Genomic DNA, 21,170 nt, shown 5'->3' with positions numbered 1-21,170 from the left:
CTCACACACACACACACACACACACACACACACACACGTCTGCCTGTCTATCTAATCTATCACTCCTTCCTTATCTGCAAATTCAAAATACAGCCAATGGCACAGCTTCCTCTAGTAACAAAGTGTTGATGGCAGGATTGCATGGAATATTACAAATTAACATACATACATACATGCATATGCATTGTATATTTATTTAAATTAATATTTGTATATCAGTGATTGCTTGACCTCTGTAGATGCCATACTCTTAATAATAATATTACATAATAATAATAATCTTCATCATTTGGATCATAGCACGCCAGATATCACGGTTGTTGAGGGCCAAAACGTACAGTTTATTGATATCGCTGTACCAGGAGATGCGAGAGTAGAAGGAAAAAAAACTGGGAAAAAATCACGAAATATCGTGACCTGGCCATCGAAACTACAGGGCTATGGATGAAACATGTGACGGTGATACCCATTGTCATCGGGGCACTTGGCACCATGTCCAAGAATTTTACAAAATGCATCAAGAAATTGCATCTTCCTGCAATAACACCAGCGGAACTGCAAAAAACAGCGCTACTCTATTACGCTACACTAACTACGAGTCAAAAAGAGGGCTGTGAAAATATTAACAGACCCCTCGCATCCTGGACATAAACTATTTCAACTCCTACCCTCAAAACAACACTATAGGGCACTGCACATCAGAACAACTAGACACAAAAACAGTTTTTTCCCCAAACGCCATCACTCTGCTAAACAAATAATTCCCTCAACACTGTCAAACTATTTACTAAGTCTGCACTACTATTAATCTTCTCATCGTTCCCACCACCCATCTCCTTCCATTTATATGACTGTATTGCTTGTATCCTTACAATTTATACTGATATTGTTTCCTGATTGCTTATTTGTACCCTATGACTATCATCAAGTGTTGTACCTTATGATTCTTGATGAACATATCTTTTCTTTTAGGTACATTGAGAACATTGCACCAAGACAAATTCCTTGTGTGTCCAATCACACTTGGCCAATAAAAAAATCTATTCTATTCTACTTGGAACATCATACATCTTAAGAAGGTACTTGGTTGATACCTAGGACTCCTGCAGCAACTTGTATCAACCATTAGCACCAGTCAATGGTACTTGTGATGCCTTTTTGAATGTTCAGTTGACTGTGTTTCATGTTTAATTAATAAAGTAAATAATAATAATATAAATCCACATCTGCCTATCACAGGTCCTTGGTAAGGACTCGATAGATAGACAGAAATGTCAAACCCAGTCTGAACATCTGGCTGACTGTGGGATGACCAGTAATAATATAGTTTCCAGACCCTTTATCATCTTTTTTTTTTATAAAAAGTTTTATTTTAACATTCATATCCAATTACATATTTAATGTACCATCATATACAACTAATCGGACCTGCCCGGTCATCACCCCCTTCCTACTCTCTTCCCTTCTCTACCTTCTTCTACTTCCACGACCATCCTCCCCTTCTCTTATCTACATCCTCTCCTCCTTCCTCCCTACTCCTTTCTTCTCCCTCTTCTATCCCTCTTCCTTCCTTTCCTCTTCCTCCTCTTCTCTTTCCTACCTCCTTCTCTCTTCTACTTCCTTCCTTCCCATCATTCTGAAATGATAGCCAGGCAGCTCCGATCTTACATTGATTATACATCTTCAATCATCTCTGTACAATATCATCTTTGTTGTTCTTTCTAGTTTGGTGACAATGGGATCCAAAGGAAGTGCAATACTGCCCCTTTCAGGTCATTGTGGAGTGCCACAAACAGACATCAAGCACTATGTGGACCCAACCCAGCTGGTTCAAATACCTCCCAGGTAGTTGGGAATATTAGAAGTTTCATCTCTGGAAGAAACAATGCATCATTTCCAAGCCACAGGGGCAAGATCTCAGCTGTACGGAAAAACTGAATATCAGATAAGAGGTGGCCTCAAATCAGAGGGGTACATACGTAGAACCCGAACTCCATGCTTCAAGGTTTGAACACGGCCAGGTTCCATGGACATGCTGAGCATGGTCTGCTGTCCTCCAATCGTGCACACTTGGTGTTCTTGGGCCGCTTGCTTGAACATGATAATAAGTTGGTTGGCTATGATGGTGTTGAGGACGGAGATAACCGCCATTGGGAAAACGAAGGAGATGAAGACATTGACCTGGATGGGACAGGAAGAGAGGAAATAGAGAAATCTTGTTAGCATTTAAAAAGGGAGAGAAGAGATTAGAGATTTGGGTGCTGGCGGGATCCATTCTTTCCAGTAAAAATGCTACCGCATGTGGTCCTCGACTTACAATAATTTATTTAATGACCATTCTAACATTATCTAACAAAATGAAATTCAGTGTAGAGGAACGTAAAATCCTACACTGAGGCAAAAAAACTCCAAACCACACATATAGACTGGGTGAAACCAGGCTCAATAGCAGTAATTGTGAGAGGGATCTTAGAGTCTTAGTGGACAACCAGCTAAATATGAGCCAGCAGTGTGCAGCGGCAGCTAAAAAAGCCAACACAATCCTAAATTGCAATAACAGAGATATACAATCAAGATCAAGTGAGGTACTAATACCACTCTGTAAAGCCTTAGTAAGATCACACCTAGAGTACTGCATCCAGTTTTGGTCACCACACTATAAAAAGGATGTTGAGACTCTAGAAAAAGTGCAGAGAAGAGCAACCAGGATGATTAGGGGACTGGAGGCTAAAATGTATGAAGAACAGTTACAGGAACTGGGCATGGTGAGTCTACTGAAGAGAAGGATCAGGGGAGACAGGATAGCAGTGTGACAATATTTGAGGGGCTGCCACAGAGAGGAAGTGGGTAACATTATTTTCCAAAGCACCTAAAGACCAAGGAATAATGGATGGAAACTGATCAAGGAGCTATTCAACCTGGAAATAAGGAGAAATTTTCTGACAGTGAGAACAATCAACCAATGGAACAGCTTTACCTTCAGAAGATGTGGGAGTTCCATCACTGGAGGCTTTCAAGAAGAGATTGGATTGCCATTTGTCAGAAATGGTGTAGGGTCTCCTGCTTGGGCGGGAGGGTTGTACTAGATGACCTACAAGGTCCCTTCCAACTCTGTTAATCTGTAATCATTCCAAGATGTAATGACTGTAGGAGATGACCAGGCTGAGCTCGAGGGAAGGAACTGGCCTTCAGTTCTTGAGAAGAAGGGAACCTCTGACAATATTTGGGCCTCTGGTGGCTCAGACTGCTAAGACACACTGTAAGCCGCCCTGAGTCTTTGGAGAAGGGCGGGATATAAATGTAAATAAAAAAAAAAGACAGTCTGTTATTTTTTTTAATTTGTTATATCCATCCTTCTCAAAGACTCAGGCTTACATTTCAATAGTCTCATTCTATTTGTATATTTATATACAAAGTCAACTTATTGCCCCCCCCCAACAATCTGGGTCCTCATTTTACCTACCTTATAAAGGATGGAAGGCTGAGTCAACCTTGGGCCTGGTGGGACTTGAACCTGCAGTAATTGCAGGCAGCTGTGTTTAATAACAGGCTTCTTACAGCCTGAGCCACACCGCGGCCCCTGTTATTAACAGCAGCTGCTTGCAATTAATGCAGGTTCAAGCCCCACCAGGCCCAAGGTTGACTCAGCCTTCCATCCTTTATAAGGTAGGTAAAATGAGGACCCAGATTGTTGGGGGCAATTAAGTTGACTTTGTATATAATATACGAATGGATGAAGACTATTGCTTGACATAGTGTAAGCCGCCCTGAGGCTTCGAAGAAGGGCAGGATATAAATGCAAATAAAAAAAAATATATTTTTGTGTTGCAGCAACCACTACCTGGTTTGCCAGCTGCTACTGAGGACGGGGAGGTGAATTCCTTTGAGACGGTCTGCCTTCTGCCTTTGCAAAGCTCCTGTGAGAATTTAGCCATTGAAGACACAACACAGGGAGGGGAAAGCAGCAGTAAGGAAGAGAAGGGAGGGAATGGAGGGAGATGGAGGGAATGGATGATGTTGGAGATGACCGGGCTGAGCCCGAAGGAGGGGTCAAATATGTCATCAGTCCCAAATCCCTTTGCCCCCACAAGTGATTTAAATCCAGCCCACCTGTTGTCTCTTATCTACCAACCAATTTTCTTGGAGCGTTCAGATTCTTTGTCAGATTAGAGCTGGAAGGGACCTTTGAGGTCTTCTATTCCAACCCCCTGCGTAAGCAGGAAATCCTACACCATTTCAGACAAATGGTTATCCAGTCTCTTCTTAAAAACCTCCAGTGTTGGAGCACCCACAACTTCTGAAAGCAAATTGTTCCACTGATTAATTGCTCTAACTGTCAGGAAATATCTTCTTAGCTCTAAGTTGCTTCTCTCCTTGATTAGTTTCCACCCGTTGCTTCTTGTCCTGCCTTCAGGTGCTTTGGAGAATAGCTTGACTTCCTCTTCTTTGTGGCAACCCCTGAGATATTGGAATACTGCTATCATGTCCTTCCCAGTCCTTCTTTTCATTAAACTAGGCATACCCAGTTCCTGCAACCGTTCTTCATATGTTTTAGCCTCCAGTCCCCTAATCCTCTTTGTTGCTCTTCTCTGCACACTTTCTAGAGTCTCCACATCTTTTTTACATCGTGGAGACCAAAATTGGATACAATATTCAAAGTGTGGCCTTACCAAGGTATTATAAAGTGGTATTAACACTTCACGTGATCTTGATTCTATCCTTCGGTTTATGCAGAGGGATATGAACAGTCATAAGTAGTTTCCAGTACCGTTGTAACTTCGAACGGTCACTAAATGAACTTGAGGATGGGTCGGACATGACTTCGCAAGTAACAACAACTTGAGGACTACCTGTATTTTATTCCCAGGGAAGTATCACGTAGTTTGGCTGAACTTAAAGAGCTAAGCGGGGTTGGAATGTGTTAGAATATGAATAAGAGACCACTAGGCGATTCTGAACTACAGATAGATTAAGAAGTAAAAGAAAACCACACTAGGATGAAAACAGTGGCCAATCACTTCTGTGTGGTTGCTCAGAAACGAGATGAATGTGTCTGTGAATTCACAGGGAAACGACAAAAAGGGTCATTTCTGCTTTCTGTCCACTGCTGAAAATGTTTTCCTCCCAAGTAATTCCTAGAGCCCCAAATCTTTGTCAGAACTCACTGCATCGAAAGCATAAATAAATAAAACGACCACAGAAAAGCACAATCATTAAACCAGTAAACTTTACAATAAAACCCTGCAACATAATAAATGGCACCATAAAACTGTACAGTAGAATCTTAAAATAATATATGATTGATTTGAAAGGTTAGGGAAAAATAAATTTTTTCCACTTGCTGCCCTGCTTCTTGGGCAGCTGCTGAAAGCTCAGAATGTCAATGCTCCATGTCAAGAAACATACAATAAAACAATATAATTAAATCACTGAGACACTACAGTAAAGCAGGACAACGCAATCCATAAATACCACAATAAAACTCTTCAATAAGCTAGTGAAGTTGAAAGTCTTTTCTTCTTGCTGTTGAGTATCACAATTGGGCATCACTGACTAAGCTACTGGAGGCCCAGAATATTATATCCCAGCTCTGTTGACATCTATCTTTGGACATGAATTTATTTAACATTTAATTCATTTTGATCCCACCTTTATTATTTTGTAACTCAAGGTGGTTAATATGCATAAATAATGACTAATATTTTTTCTTCCTACTATTTTCCACACAACAATCCAACAATATGGAATTGGGTATATCCAGTTGAATGAAGAGAAGGACTAGGGGGTGACATGATAACAGTGTTCCAATATCTAAGACCTTCCACAAAGAAGAGAGGTCAATCTATTCTCCAAAGCACTCGGAGGCAGGAGAAGTAGCAGTGGATGGAACAAACAGGAAGCAGCAGGTGAAGCTAAGCAGAATCACATCAGATACCTGTACTATTAGCACAGAGCCCACCCCCACAAGGCTGTGTGCTCTTCCCACTTCTCTTCTTTCTATATACCAATGACTATATCTCTAACGAGCCATTTGTTAAACTACTGAAGTTCGCAGATGACACAACAGTGATCGGTCTCATTCGAGACAATGATGAATCTGCATACAGATGGGAAGTTGAATGACTAGCCTCGTGGTGCGACCGGAACAATCTAGAACTGAACATGCTCAAAAACGTAGAAATGGTGGTAGACTTTAGGAGAAGCCCTTCCATACTTCCACCTCTCACAATACTAGACAACACAGTATCAACAGTAGAAACCTTCAAATTTCTAGGTTCCACCATATCGCAAGATCTAAAATGGACAGCTAACATCAAAAATGTTATCAAAAAAGGACAACAAAGAATGTTCTTTCTGCGACAACTCAGAAAGCTCAAACTGCCCAAGGAGCTGCTGATCCAATTCTAAAGAGGAATTATTGAGTCTGTCATCTGCACCTCTATAACTGTCTGGTTTGGTTCTGCAACCCAACAAGACAGACACAGACTTCAGAGGATAATTAGAACTGCAGAAAAAACAATTGCTACCAACCTGCCTTCCATTGAGGACCTGTATACTGCACGAATCAAAAAGAGGGCTGTGAAAATATTTACAGATCCCTCACATCCTGGATATAAACTGTTTCAACTGCTACCTGCAAAACGATGCTATAGAGCACTGCACACTAGAACAACTGTACACAAAAACAGTTTTTTCCCAAACGCCATCACTCTGCTAAACAAATAATTCCCTCAACACTGTCAAACTATTCACTAAATCTGCACTACTATTAATCTTCTCATTGTTCCCATCACCCATCTCCTTCCACTTATGACTGTAACTTTATTGTTTGTATCCTTATGATTTATACTGATATTGTTTCCTGATTGCTTATTTGTAACCTATGACTATCATTAAGTGTTGTATCATTAAGTGTTAAATTTGTACCCTATGACTATCATTAAGTGTTGTAAGTGTTGTACCTTGACGAACGTATCTTTTCTTTTATGTACACTGAGAGCGTATGCACCAAGACAAATTCCTTGTGTCTCCAATCACACTTGGCCAATTAAAAAAAAAATTCTAATCAAGGAGAGAAGCAACCTAGAACTAAGGAGAAATTTCCCAGGAGTAAGAACAATTAACCAGTGGAATGACTTGCCTCTAGAAGTCATGAGTGATCCAATACTGCAAGTTTTTAAGAAGAGACTGGACAACCATTTGTCTGAAATAGCATAGGGCTTCCTGCCTGAGCAAGGGATTGGTTTAGGAGACCTCCAAGGTCCCTTCCAACTCTGTTATTCTGTTTCTGTTATTCTGTGAGGTCGGTTCGACTGAGGGAGATGGGCTGACTCAAAGTCACCCAGCTGGCTTTTGTGCCCAAAGCGGGATTAGAACTCACAGTCTCCTGATGATTAGCCCAAAGTCACCCACCCAGCTTTTATGCCTAAGGTGGCACTAGAACTCACAGTCTCCTAGCCCAAAGTCATCCAATTGTCTTTCATGCCAGTCAGTTTTGGGAAGAGGGTATAGAACTCACGGTGTCCCAGTTTTGAGCCTGGTGCCTTCAGTCCATTCAAAGCAGTGGTGAAATGCACTTACCTTCGTTACCGGTTCGGGAATGTGAGCATGCACGCCTCTTCTGAGCATGCACAGTGGGTCAAAAACGGGATGTAATAATGTCCCGGCGGGTGGGCGGAGCCCCCCTACCTCTGCTACCGGTTTGCACGAGCCGGATAGATCCAGCCGGATTTCACCGCTGATTCAAAGCTTGTGGCTTCAATATGCCTAGCGGTGCCAGCTTTATCCTGGCTAGACCCTACCAGTATCTGAAAAAAGTCACCAGGATCCATAACTGACATATCTCAGGAGGCAGAGAGTGGGAAACTAAACTCAGCCGAAAAAAGGGGGAAGGAGATGACTTCATCATAAAAAAAAATAGGAAAAAAAATGAAGCCCCATCCAGACAATGATTTTGGTCTCTAAAACTCACACTGAATGTTCTTGGAAGGTTCTTGAGTTGGAATAAATCCACAGTAAAATTGAGTATCTCAGTAGGCTTGCTTCTGTAGCATAGGTTGAAGGATTCTTACTGCCACCCCAGACAAACCCATAAGATAATCAGAACCGAAATGTTCATTGCTAAACTGGATATTAATGTATCTACCTGTTGTGATGTCTACCTCAATGATGTGCTGGATGAAAAACCTAGTTCAGTGATGGCAAACCTTTGACGTGCCCACATGCCGGCCTGTGTGCCGGAAGTGGCACACGAAGCCATCCTGTGAGGTATGCGCAGCCCTGCTGGCCTTCGCACGCACGGGAGCGCCGATACCCAGAAGAGCGGCAGTCCAGCACACATATTCAAGCTGGCACCCGAACACCCGGATACTGGCATGGAAGCGCGCCCGAAGAACATCTGACCATCACGCATGCGTGCAATGTCAACCCAGAAAATCGGGTGCCAGCCTGAGCATGTGTGACAGAACACCGCTCTTCTGGGTTCGGCTGCTCCCGCTCGCGCTACGGCCAGCTGACCGGCGCACGTATGATCATAGGAATGCAGAATAGGAGCCAGCAAGGCCGCACATTCTTCGCGGGATAGTTTTGCGTGCCACTTCTGGCACATGTGCCATAGGTTCCCCGACACTGACCTAGTTGTTGTCCCAGACTTTGGGAGACAGTTTGTAGAGCCCTATAGCAGTGATGGTGAACCTTATTGGCACCGAGTGCCCAAACTGAAACGCATGCGCATGTATGTGCGCCAGAGCACCGGAAACCTAAACACTAGCTGGCTGATGTGCATGTGTGTGCCGGCCAGCTGGTCTTTGGGTTTCTGGTATGTATCTTCACGCGCACTGGAGCATTGGAAACACAAAGACAAGCTGGCCAATGCGCACATGTGCATTGGCCAGCTGGTGTTCTGTCTCCTTCCCCAATTTGGAGCAACGAGCTGGCCTTCAGCCAGTGGATTCACGGCTCTTATCAGTCCTGGCAGAGAAATCGCAGCTGCCTACCAAAGTTCAAACAAATGACTCACAGAGTAAGACTTTTAGCTCTCTTTGAAACGGTTCAGCTAATTTTTGCTTCCCGTGAAATGGGAGCAGTCTCAAAGCTCCTTATATATCCTTCTCTTTGATGACGCCGCCTCTCTAATCTTCTGAAGTGCGGGTTGATCCAAGCTTGATTATTATTATTGTCAGACAATTATTATTGTCTGAAGGCGTAGCCGGGGGAAGGGAGGAATCAGGGGATGACGGCCTCATTACGTCCTCCGACTGGTCTGGTTCTGGCTCCTGGAGCCGGGCCAAAGGTATCGGTGCTCCAGAGGTAAGCCTTACCGGCCCTTCCCCTTCACTCCCTGAGTCACTTTCGGGCATGGGGCCAGGTTCGGGGGCTGGAGTCACAACAGCTGGTCTTGAGGGTTCCAGTGCTCCAGCACGCGAAGAGCAGCTGGCCGGCACATGCAGGCGTGCGGCGGATATCAGAAGAGCAGCTGGTGACAGTGCGCGTGTCCGCAGAGAGGGCTCCGTGTGCCACCTCTGGCACACATGCCATAGGTTCGCCATCACGGCCCTATAGGTTTTTGTTAGTGTGGGTTTTTCAGATGCACAGTGTTTTCTTGTTATTTTGTTCTTGTTTTTCCTTTCCTGCTTTGACTTAGCTTGCTGTAAGCTGCCCAGAATAATTTTGGAGTTGTGAGCGTCTACATTTCAGCATAAATAAATAAATATATTTTATCTGGCTAGGGAATTATTTATACCAGGCAACAAACTATTGTTGAAGTCAGGGATAGAGAAATCTTTTGACCCACAGGGCTAACTGTGAGATGGTCTCATGGGATCCGTATCAAACCCTTGCCAAGGTAGAAATGCCCAGGTTCACAACGCTCATTTACCAAACGAAAAATCGGTGTATGTTCCCACTCTCCAATATTCTCCTGGGATGGTTCCCGTAACAAGTTCTAAGAATGTCCTGCAGCTAAGAAGTTCTCTTAAAAATATAATGGATGCCAGAAACTTGGGCTTGATGGCATTTCTATTTTTCAGAATGAGTAAATAAAGTTCAGTTCAATTCAAGACAGCTGAGGATTTCATAGACACATCAATGCAGGTATAGAGGCATCCAGATAAAATTATAAGATTTTGCTGGCTGAGGGATTCTGGGAGTTGAAGTCCACAGGTTTTAAAGTTGCCAAGGTTGGAGACCCCTGTTCTAGACATCACTTTAAGGGGTCTTACACATGACATGGTGGGAGACCCTATATTGCCAATCCACCTTTTCTGAAAGTGATTGAGTGAAAATTTTAAAGGAAAAGACCCTTAATCCTATTTGGCCACCCGGAAAGGTGCTTATTCTCCATGTCAACTTAATTGTTTTCTAAATTTGTTCAGGAGTTACAGAAGCAGAGTAACAGAATAACAGAACTACAGAAAAACCGGAGTTGAGAGGGATCTTGGAGGTCTTCTAGACCAACCCCCTGCTCAAGCAGGAAAAAACTACGACGTTTCAGATAAATAGCTGTCCAAGCTCTTCTTGAAAATACCCAGCGATGGAGCAACCACAGCTTCTGAAGGCAAGCCGTTCCACTGATTAATTTTTCTCACTGTCAAGAAATTTCTCCTCAGTTCTAGGCTGCTTCTCCTTGACTAGTTTCCATCCATTTGTCAGCCCTGGAGGCATTCTTTTTCTTTGGATCTTCAAGAACCCTGACGCCATTGGTTCTTGCTCTGCTTTCAGGTGCTATGGAGAACACGTTGATCCTTGCTTTTTTGTGGCAGCCCCTCAAATATTGGAACCCTGCTATCATGCAAGCAAAAAAATAAATAATTTCTTCACAAGTACCTAGGTCAGAGGTCTACAAACTTGGCTCTTTTAAGACTTGTGGACTTCAACGCCCAGAGTTCCTCAGCCAGCAAAGCTGGGAGTTGAAGTCCACAGGTTTTAAAGTTGCCAAGGTTGGAGACCCCTGTTCTAGACATCACTTTAAGGGGTCTTACACACGACATGGTGGGAGACCCTATATTGCCAATCCACCTTTTCTGAAAGTGACCGAGTGAAAATTTTAAAGGAAAAGACCTGATCTTAAATCCTATTTGGCCACCCTGAAAGGTGCTTATTCTCCATGTCAACTTAATTGTTTTCTAAATTTGTTCAGGAGTTACAGAAGCAGAGTAACAGAATAACAGAACTACAGAAAAACCGGAGTTGAGAGGGATCTTGGAGGTCTTCTAGACCAACCCCCTGCTCAAGCAGGAAAAAACTACGACGTTTCAGATAAATAGCTGTCCAAGCTCTTCTTGAAAATACCCAGCGATGGAGCAACCACAGCTTCTGAAGGCAAGCCGTTCCACTGATTAATTTTTCTCACTGTCAAGAAATTTCTCCTCAGTTCTAGGCTGCTTCTCTCCTTGACTAGTTTCCATCCATTTGTCAGCCCTGGAGGCATTCTTTTTCTTTGGATCTTCAAGAACCCTGACGCCATTGGTTCTTGCTCTGCTTTCAGGTGCTATGGAGAACACGTTGATCCTTGCTTTTTTGTGGCAGCCCCTCAAATATTGGAACCCTGCTATCATGCAAGCAAAAAAATAAATAATTTCTTCACAAGTACCTAGGTCAGAGGTCTACAAACTTGGCTCTTTTAAGACTTGTGGACTTCAACGCCCAGAGTTCCTCAGCCAGCAAAGCTGGGAGTTGAAGTCCACAGGTTTTAAAGTTGCCAAGGTTGGAGACCCCTGTTCTAGACATCACTTTAAGGGGTCTTACACATGACATGGTGGGAGACCCTATATTGCCAATCCACCTTTTCTGAAAGTGATTGAGTGAAAATTTTAAAGGAAAAGACCCTTAATCCTATTTGGCCACCCGGAAAGGTGCTTATTCTCCATGTCAACTTAATTGTTTTCTAAATTTGTTCAGGAGTTACAGAAGCAGAGTAACAGAATAACAGAACTACAGAAAAACCGGAGTTGAGAGGGATCTTGGAGGTCTTCTAGACCAACCCCCTGCTCAAGCAGGAAAAAACTACGACGTTTCAGATAAATAGCTGTCCAAGCTCTTCTTGAAAATACCCAGCGATGGAGCAACCACAGCTTCTGAAGGCAAGCCGTTCCACTGATTAATTTTTCTCACTGTCAAGAAATTTCTCCTCAGTTCTAGGCTGCTTCTCTCCTTGACTAGTTTCCATCCATTTGTCAGCCCTGGAGGCATTCTTTTTCTTTGGATCTTCAAGAACCCTGACACCATTGGTTCTTGCTCTGCTTTCAGGTGCTATGGAGAACACGTTGATCCTTGCTTTTGTGGCAGCCCCTCAAATATTGGAACCCTGCTATCATCCAAACAAAAAATAAATAAATATATTTTATCTGGCTAGGGAATTATTTATACCAGGCAACAAACTATTGTTGAAGTCAGGGATAGAGAAATCTTTTGACCCACAGGGCTAACTGTGAGATGGTCTCATGGGATCTGTATCAAACCCTTGCCAAGGTAGAAATGCCCAGGTTCACAACGCTCATTTACCAAAGGAAAAATCGGTGTATGTTCCCACTCTCCAATATTCTCCTGGGATGGTTCCCGTAACAAGTTCTAAGAATGTCCTGCAGCTAAGAATGGATGCCAGAAACTTGGGCTTGATGGCATTTCTATTTTTCAGAATGAGTAAATAAAGTTCAGTTCAATTCAAGACAGCTGAGGATTTCATAGACACATCAATGCAGGTATAGAGGCATCAAGATAAAATTATAAGATTTTGCTGGCTGAGGGATTCTGGGAGTTGAAGTCCACAGGTTTTAAAGTTGCCAAGGTTGGAGACCCCTGTTCTAGACATCACTTTAAGGGGTCTTACACACGACATGGTGGGAGACCCTATATTGCCAATCCACCTTTTCTGAAAGTGACCGAGTGAAAATTTTAAAGGAAAAGACCTGATCTTAAATCCTATTTGGCCACCCTGAAAGGTGCTTATTCTCCATGTCAACTTAATTGTTTTCTAAATTTGTTCAGGAGTTACAGAAGCAGAGTAACAGAATAACAGAACTACAGAAAAACCGGAGTTGAGAGGGATCTTGGAGGTCTTCTAGACCAACCCCCTGCTCAAGCAGGAAAAAACTACGACGTTTCAGATAAATAGCTGTCCAAGCTCTTCTTGAAAATACCCAGCGATGGAGCAACCACAGCTTCTGAAGGCAAGCCGTTCCACTGATTAATTTTTCTCACTGTCAAGAAATTTCTCCTCAGTTCTAGGCTGCTTCTCTCCTTGACTAGTTTCCATCCATTTGTCAGCCCTGGAGGCATTCTTTTTCTTTGGATCTTCAAGAACCCTGACACCATTGGTTCTTGCTCTGCTTCCAGGTGCTATGGAGAACACGTTGATCCCCGCTTCTTTGTGGCAGCCCCTCAAATATTGGAACCCTGCTATCATCCAAACAAAAAAAAAAGTAATTTATTCACAAGTACCTAGGTCAGAGGTCTACAAACTTGGCTCTTTTAAGACTTGTGGACTTCAACGCCCAGAGTTCCTCAGCCAGCAAAGCTGGGAGTTGAAGTCCACAAGTCTTAAAAGAGCCAAGTTTGCAGACCCCTGCCCTAGGGTAACCCTTTGTACAAGTAATCCTTGTTCTACAATCACAGTTGAGCCCAAAATTTCCATTTTTGAGCAAGACAGTTTGTTCAGTGGGTTTTGCCCTATTTTATGACCTTTCCTTACCACAGTTGTTAAGTGAATCATTGCAGTTGTTAAGCTAGTAACACGGTTGCAAAGCGAACCTGGCTTCCCCATTGTCTTTGCTTGTCAGAAGTGGTAAAAGTCGATCACATGACCCGATGTCAGGGTTCCAAGTTACACCCCCAACTAAATGAGACTCTGAGGCAATCAGTTCCTCAAATGTTCCATTTTATTAGAGATGCCATATTGGCACATCTGGGGAAACTCGAATCCGAAAGCTTCCAGGTTTTCCCCACCCAAGTGAAAGTCAAAGTCCCTTCCTCCTGCACCCACATGTCCATCACATGGCCCAATCAATCCACTGTTTCAGCTGGAGATGCCTCCCAGTCACGCCTCACCAGGAGCAGGCTGAACGTCCTTGACTCCCAGAGAAAAGAATGTTGTTTTATCTAGATAACCCCAACTCCATACAACCCCACTCCCACTTTCCCACAGCACTAAGCATGGCAGCCCTGAAGAGCCAAAGAAAAAGATGGCTTCCAGGACACTGCAACTGTCATATGTATGAACCAGTTGCCACGCGTCCAAATTTTGATCAGTAGACCATGGGGTTGGTGCAATGGTTGTGTGTGTGAAAAATGGTCATTTAACAGATTAACAGAGTTGGAAGGGACCATAGGTCATCTAGGTCATCTAGTCCAACCCCCCCGCTCAAGCAGGAGACCCTATACCATTTCTGACAAACGACAGTCAAATCTTTTCTTGAAAGTCTCAAGTGATGAAGCTCCCACAACTTCCGAAGGCAAGCTTTTCCATTGGTTGTTTGTTCTCACTCTCAGAAAGTTCCTCCTCATTTCTAGATTGAATGTCTCCTTGTTCACTTTCCATCCATTATTCTTTGCCTGGCCTTCAGGTGCTTTGGAAAATAGCTTTACCTCCTCCTCTCTGTGACAGCCCCTCAAATATTGGAAGACTGCTGGTCCTTCTATTCACTAGACTAGCCATGCCCAGCTCCTGTAACCATTCTTCATATGTTTTGATCCCATAATCATCCTGGTTGCTCTCCTCTGCACTTTTTCTAGAGTCTCAACCAGTGGTGGGATTCAAATAATTTAACAACCGGTTCTCTGCCCTAATGATTTCTTCCAACAACCAGTTTGCCAAACTGCTCAGAAAGTTAACAACCGGTTCTCCCAAAGTGGTGCGAACTGGCTGAATCCCACCACTGGTCTCAACATCATAAGTCACTTTTTTCACTTTGTAACTTTGCTTACCAGAAGGTTGCAAAAAGTCAACTATCCAGAGAAATGGTAATCTTTTGCCACCCATATCATTCAAACACTGCAAAAATCAACCTACGTCCTTCTCTTGATCAAGTAAATGAAGCCGTCTCATTAAGAACTTCATAAATTATTCTTCAGAATTTAGCAACAGCTCTAGTTGCAGAAAAGGAAGGCAGTATATGTGTTTCTATCTATAAAGGAGAGGAAAAAAATCCTATCAAAGCTGGGAGATTGACAAAAATGTCACAACTCTCTCTGTATTTTGTTTGCCTGAAAGATGACAGGCTCCATCCTGAGAGTTCTTGCGGTAATAGTGTTCCTTCTTCTCAGGAGGTGGAGGGGGAAAAAAATCTTTTGAAGTTTGACAGATAGAAAAGTTTTATAAGCCTGCAAAATTTAAAAAGACACTTCTGTACTTTTTCCTCCCTTTTCCAAAGGTAGGGGAAGTAGGAAAAGAAATGAAAAAAAAAAATTCTTGACAAGAGTACAAGCCGGCCAAGAAAAGATTATCGATTGGTTGGTTGATTATGTACCATCAACTTGGTGTCAGCTCTTGGAGGAAGGATGGATCGAAAGCTAATCAGGATAGAGAGAGAAAGAGCGAGAGCTAGAGAGCTAGATAGAGCTAGATGAATAGCTAGGTAGATAGAAAGACAGTGATAAGTAAATAGATAGATAACGGGCTAGATAGATAGATAGATGGATGGATGGATGGATGGATGTGGATAGGTAGGTAGGTAGGTAGAAACATAGTGAGGTATAGAGCTATAGATAGATGGATGGATGGATGGATGGATGGATGGATGGATCGATAGATGTAGGTACGTAGAAACATTGTGATAGATAGGTAGCTATACTTGGATGGATAGATAGATAAGAAGGAAGGAAGAGAGAGAGAAGGGGGGAGGGAGGAGAGAGGGAGGGAGAGACACCAAGGAAAGTTCTTTGATTGATTGATTATATGCTATCAAATTGTGACCACATAAATAGGGAAGCTGATATGCTGGCTGGAAATTCTGGGAATTGAACCCTACATCTTAAAGTGGTGAAAGTTGAGAAACACTGCTGTATACTCTACATTGATTTTATTTAACCAGGCCAGCATAATTCTTTTATAACACGCTTCATCATGTCTAGGGATGATCAACCAGATGAATTATAATGTTATAAATTTGTTCAGTGCTAGTTTTCTTGTTAGACCCAGCTTGCCTGCTTAGCCTCTGGTTCAATATACATTATTGTTCTATCCCAGAAAATTAGATAATCTATCCTTGCACTACGGATGATGTTACCTAATATGGTAATGAAATGTCTGTAAGGAAACCCTCAAGCTCAGAGAGCACCAAGGACCCCAGAGAACTGCAGATCCCAGTAATCAGGACTGCTGGTTTTCTCCAATAGGCAAATCTAGTCTAAATGTACTGAGATGGGTATTTCTGGAGAATCTATACTTCCAGTAGTAGGGAATATTTATCACTTGGGATTGAACTGTGGAGTCCTTGATGGTGAGCAAACAACCAAGTCCAGAGATCGCCAAGGACTTCTTCAATCTATACCTTTCAAAAGCCCTTCGACTGCCTTCCCTACTTCACTTAATAAGATAAATATTTGGCAAAAATAATAGAGGGATAGTATTTCTTCAGATAGGGAAAGTGAGTTGCACGATCTGTCTGATCCTTCTATCTCCAAAGTTTATGATGACTTGGTTTCATCTCAAATGATAATGTTGTGGTCCGCCAGCAGCCTGCGGAGCTGGCAACAGAGTCGGACAGCGATGAGGCTGAGGAAGAACATGGGCCAGTCCTGGAGTCTGGGGAAGGCCCGGATGAGGGCTCTGCGTTGAAGGCTGAGGTGGGGCCAGGGCCATCTGGAAGTGATGTGTGGACTCTGGGGCCTCCAGAGGCTGACAGTAGTGAGGCAGAGGAACAGGAGGAGCCTGTTCCTAATGCACACATGAGAAGAGCTGCCAGAAGGCAAGAGCAGCTCAAGCAAAGAGGACGACTCTGGAGTAGGGCCAAGAGATGATTGGCCCCTCCCATAAGGCTTAAAAGACCAGCAACGATGTTTGGGCTCTTTGCCAGAAAACAACATTGACAGCCTTGTCTTGCTGCATTTATTTCTTGTCGGCATCTTCTGCATTTGCCAAGAAAAGCCTTTGGCAGTTTGCCTAATTAGACCACAATTGGTGATAAGACTGAAGAATTGTGTTATGAAGAATTTGCTTTGATTTTGTTTGGACTATGCTGAGAATGAGTTAATTCTCAACTGTTCTAATAAAGTTTGTTTGTTTTTGAATTGGCTGAGTTTACTACTACCTACTTGGGCCTGGCCACAACAGATAAGATTGTGACTCCTGAAAATTTCATCCAATACCCTTTTGGCATGTATGTAGAGAGCCAGTTTTAGTTAATGGTTTAGGCACTGGCCTAGACACCTGTTGTGTCCCCCCACCTCAGTCCAGGAGGCACGAGAAATGACTCAATTAGCCGGCAATTGAGTCTACGGCAGCTATCAGCTCTGGCAGCAACCCAGCGAGCATCTGACAAGGTTTTTCTGTTATCTTTCTTGATGCCGACGTGTCAACCAGGAAGTCAGGAATAAACAGCACTTCAGCTCAAGTTCTCTCCAGGCAGTTGGATTTGTTCATCACAAAGCAGTATAGCAGCCCCTGCTGCTTTTATATCCTGTGGGGTGTGGCTCCGTGACTCAGCACTTTCTAGGCCTGCCCCACCCCTGCTTCTGTTGTTCCCACCTCAATTGTCTATGAAACCTGGGATCTAACCAGGACTGATTGTCCTCAGCTGGGTCTGGAAGCGTTTCCTGGGCTGGGGGAGATACAGGAGACAGAGGCCTCGTCACCTCTTCCACCTGGCCTGCCTCTGGCTCCTGGAGCTGAGCCAGGAAAGCCGGCCCTGCAGAAGGGAGCCCTGACGGCCCTTCCCCCTCACTCTCTGAGTCATTCTCTGGTAGGGGGCCAGGCCCGGGTGTGGGGGCGCTGGAGCCACAACAACACCAGAGGAGACAGTGAGTTCTAGTCCTGTGTTAGGTATGAAAGCTGGCTGGCTGGCTTTGAGTCAATTACCAGGAGATGGTGAGTTCTTGTCCCATCTTAGGTATGAAAACTGGCTGGGTGGTTTTGAGTCAATCACCAGGAGATGGGAAGTTCTAGTCCCACCGTAGGCATGAAAGCTGGCTGGGTGACTTTGGATCAATTGGTTGAGCCAATTGCCAGGAGACAGTGAGTTCTAGCCCTGCCTTAGATATGAAAGCCAGTCCTTCTCTCTCAGTCCAACCCACCTCACAGGGTTGTTGCTGTGGGAAAAATAGGAGGTTGAGGACAAATAGGAGCATTATGAATGTTCACAGCCTTGAGTTTTTATTTATAAAAATAATACAGTGGGATAAAAAATATCTAACAACCAACCAACCAAATTAAAGCAGAAATTTACAATATTCATAATTTCTGAGTCACAGCTGCTGGTTCACTCTTCTTTTTTTTATTATACTAATTTCAGCCACCTATAACTCGTCCAAAAAAGCTGTTTGTTTTTTTAAAAAAAAAGATTTTATGACAGGTTTCAGGAGTCAGTGATTTAATTACTTTGTGCCCTGGAAGATTAGCATTGATCAGATTAGCATAGTGGTTATAAAAATCTAGTGTTTATAAATCCAACACATATTTTGAACAGGGAGGTGGGGCGAGGTTGGGAACCCAAAGGGAGATAAAAATTGGGGTTAAATCTAATAGAAGACACATTGGCATCAAATACAATAAAAAAAAAATCTTCCACGCAGGCTCGTTTTGCTCATAAATCTGCAGTGCAATTTTAAAAGGTTTTGAAACTAATTTAAATAACCTTCACCCAATTACTTTGGAACATAATTTAAATAGTTGCTAAAATCCATTTCACACAATCCTAAGAGGTCCGTAAAGCGTGTGTGAATAAGCGCACCAGCATGCCTCCTGCCTCCGTCTTACTGTCCCCCATTTATCTGTACTTACTTCCTTTGTTTATGTTTATGTTTATACCAGTGGTGAAATCCTCAGCAGACTGCCACTGGTTCGCTAGCCGCACATGCACGCTGCGTGCCAAATGCACACCGTGCGCACGCATGCACGGTGCGCACCAAAAGCACGCTGTGCGTGCATGCGCCTTGCATAAAGAACACAAGCTTTGCACGGAAAAAGCAGACTTCACTAGGTAAGTAGAACAGCGGGTGGGGGGTGGGAGGGACAGCTGTGCCCTGTGATTTAGCTTCGCTAGAAAGCAGGATTTTCTGATTTCTAGTGAATATAAACTGTGTGGCACAGCTGATCGTCAGAAATACTGGTTCGGATGATCTGAAAGTTTTTATCACTACTGGTTTGCCTGAACCAGTGCAAACCAGTAGCATTTCACCCCTTGTTGTTGTTAGTTGCAAAGTCATGTCTGACCCATCGCGACCCCATGGACAACGTTCCTCCAGGCCTTCCTGTCCTCTACCATCCTCTGAAGTCCATTTTTTTTTTGTTTACATTTATATCCCGCCCTTCTCCGAAGACTCAGGGCGGCTTACAGTGTGTAAGGCAATAGTCTCATTCTATTTGTATATTTACAAAGTCAACTTATTGCCCCCCCAACAATCTGGGTCCTCATTTTACCTACCTTATAAAGGATGGAAGGCTGAGTCAACCTTGGACCTGGTGGGACTAGAACCTGCAGTAATTGCAGGCAGCTGTGTTTTAATAACAGGCTTCTTACAGCCTGAGCCACACCGCGGCCCTTTTAAGCTCACGCCGACCGCTTCAATAACTCCATCCAGCCACCTCGTTCTCTGCTGTCCCCTTCTTCTTTTGCCCTCAATCTTTCCCAGCATTAGGCTCTTCTCCAGTGAGTCCTTCCTTCTCATTAGGTGGCCAAAGTATTTGAGTTTCGCCTTCAGGATCTGGCCTTCTAAAGAGCAGTCAGGGTTGATCTCCTCTAGAACTGACTTGTTTGTTTGCCTTGCAGTCCAAGGGACTCGCAGGAGTCTTCTCCAGCACCTGCTATCTTGTACATGTTTGAAAAAATAAATAAATAAAAATCTTTTAAAAAGTCCTTCTAGAGACTAATTGCTAAAAATTCTCAAAGATTGGGAGCAGTGCCCAATAAAATATTTGGGGTCTGGTTTTCGGTGTTTAACAAAGGCAATCAGTAAATATAAAAATCAACAAACTCTGCCTACATATCCATTCAGATCCCTCCAGCAAAATTTCTCTCTTTGATCTTTGCTCCTGCAATTTGGTCTCGGTCCATTTCTGTTGATGGAGCCTATGTTGCATTTTCCTTCTAACCCCACTAAGGGGAGTCACTGACGTACAGCAGTTCACTTTGTGTCCGTTCAAAGTGACAACAGCACTGAAAAAAAGTAATTTATGACCACTTTTTATACTTACAACCGTTGCAGCATCCGCATAGTCACGTGATCAAAAAAATCAGACCCTTAGCAATTGACTCATATTTATGATGGCTGCAGTGTCCTGGGGTCATGTGATCACTTTTTGTGAACTTCTCCAGGTAAAAATTTTTTATTTTCCATAATAATTCCCACAATTTGACCAGTGTACAGTACAATCACTTATCCAACAATCGATCCTATACTCAGATTATGCTCAATCGGGCCTGCTTGGCCACCACTCCCTTCCTTAATTCTTTCTACCCTTCTCATCCTTCTTCTACTTTCCCCACCATCCTTCTCCTCGCTTTCCTCCTTCCCCTCCTCCTTCCCACTTCTCACTTCCATCCTTTCTAACCCTCTATCTTCCCCTCCTTCTCCTCCTCCTATCCTTTCTTCTCCCTCCCTTCTTTCCTACCTACCTACCTGCCTACCTACTTTCTTCCTTCTTTACCCCTCTTTCCTTACCCTTTCCCTTCCGGAGTGGTTACCGAGCAGCCCCGACTTTACACCATTCCAACTTGTTTAATTCTACCGTTATTCCTGTACAATGGCAATCAATCAATTTATAATCTTCTCCTCCCCCCCCCCCCCGAGACTTCCCAGAACAGAATGCAGGGTATAGTAACTAACAAACATAATCTAAAATATAACATAAAACGTATTCCACTTCACACCATCACACTATCAATTCCCTTCTTTCTTAAACTCTAATACATAGCAATTCCTAACTTCACTCAAAAACTAATTGGTATTTTTTAATTTTTTGTGAACTTCTGATGAACAAAGTCAATGGGGAAGCTAGATTCACTTAACAACTGTGTGAA

The 21,170-nt window shown here is 43.3% G+C and overlaps 1 protein-coding gene across 1 annotated transcript in view; it reads right to left on the bottom strand.

The window, feature by feature from the left end:
- Nucleotides 1-21,170, bottom strand: part of NTSR1 (neurotensin receptor 1) — a 231,425-nt gene that overhangs the window by 10,378 nt on the left and 199,877 nt on the right. Inside the window, exon 2 of the mRNA XM_058178373.1 lies at nt 1,980-2,181. Coding sequence (XP_058034356.1) covers nt 1,980-2,181 — 202 coding nt within the window. The remainder of the gene's footprint in view (nt 1-1,979; nt 2,182-21,170) is intronic.

This window comes from Ahaetulla prasina, chromosome 3, assembly GCF_028640845.1.
Source record: "Ahaetulla prasina isolate Xishuangbanna chromosome 3, ASM2864084v1, whole genome shotgun sequence".
In the NCBI taxonomy this organism is placed as follows: Eukaryota; Metazoa; Chordata; class Lepidosauria; order Squamata; family Colubridae; genus Ahaetulla; species Ahaetulla prasina.
Note: the sequence above shows the minus strand (reverse complement) of the source record. Positions and strands in the feature narration are given on the sequence as shown.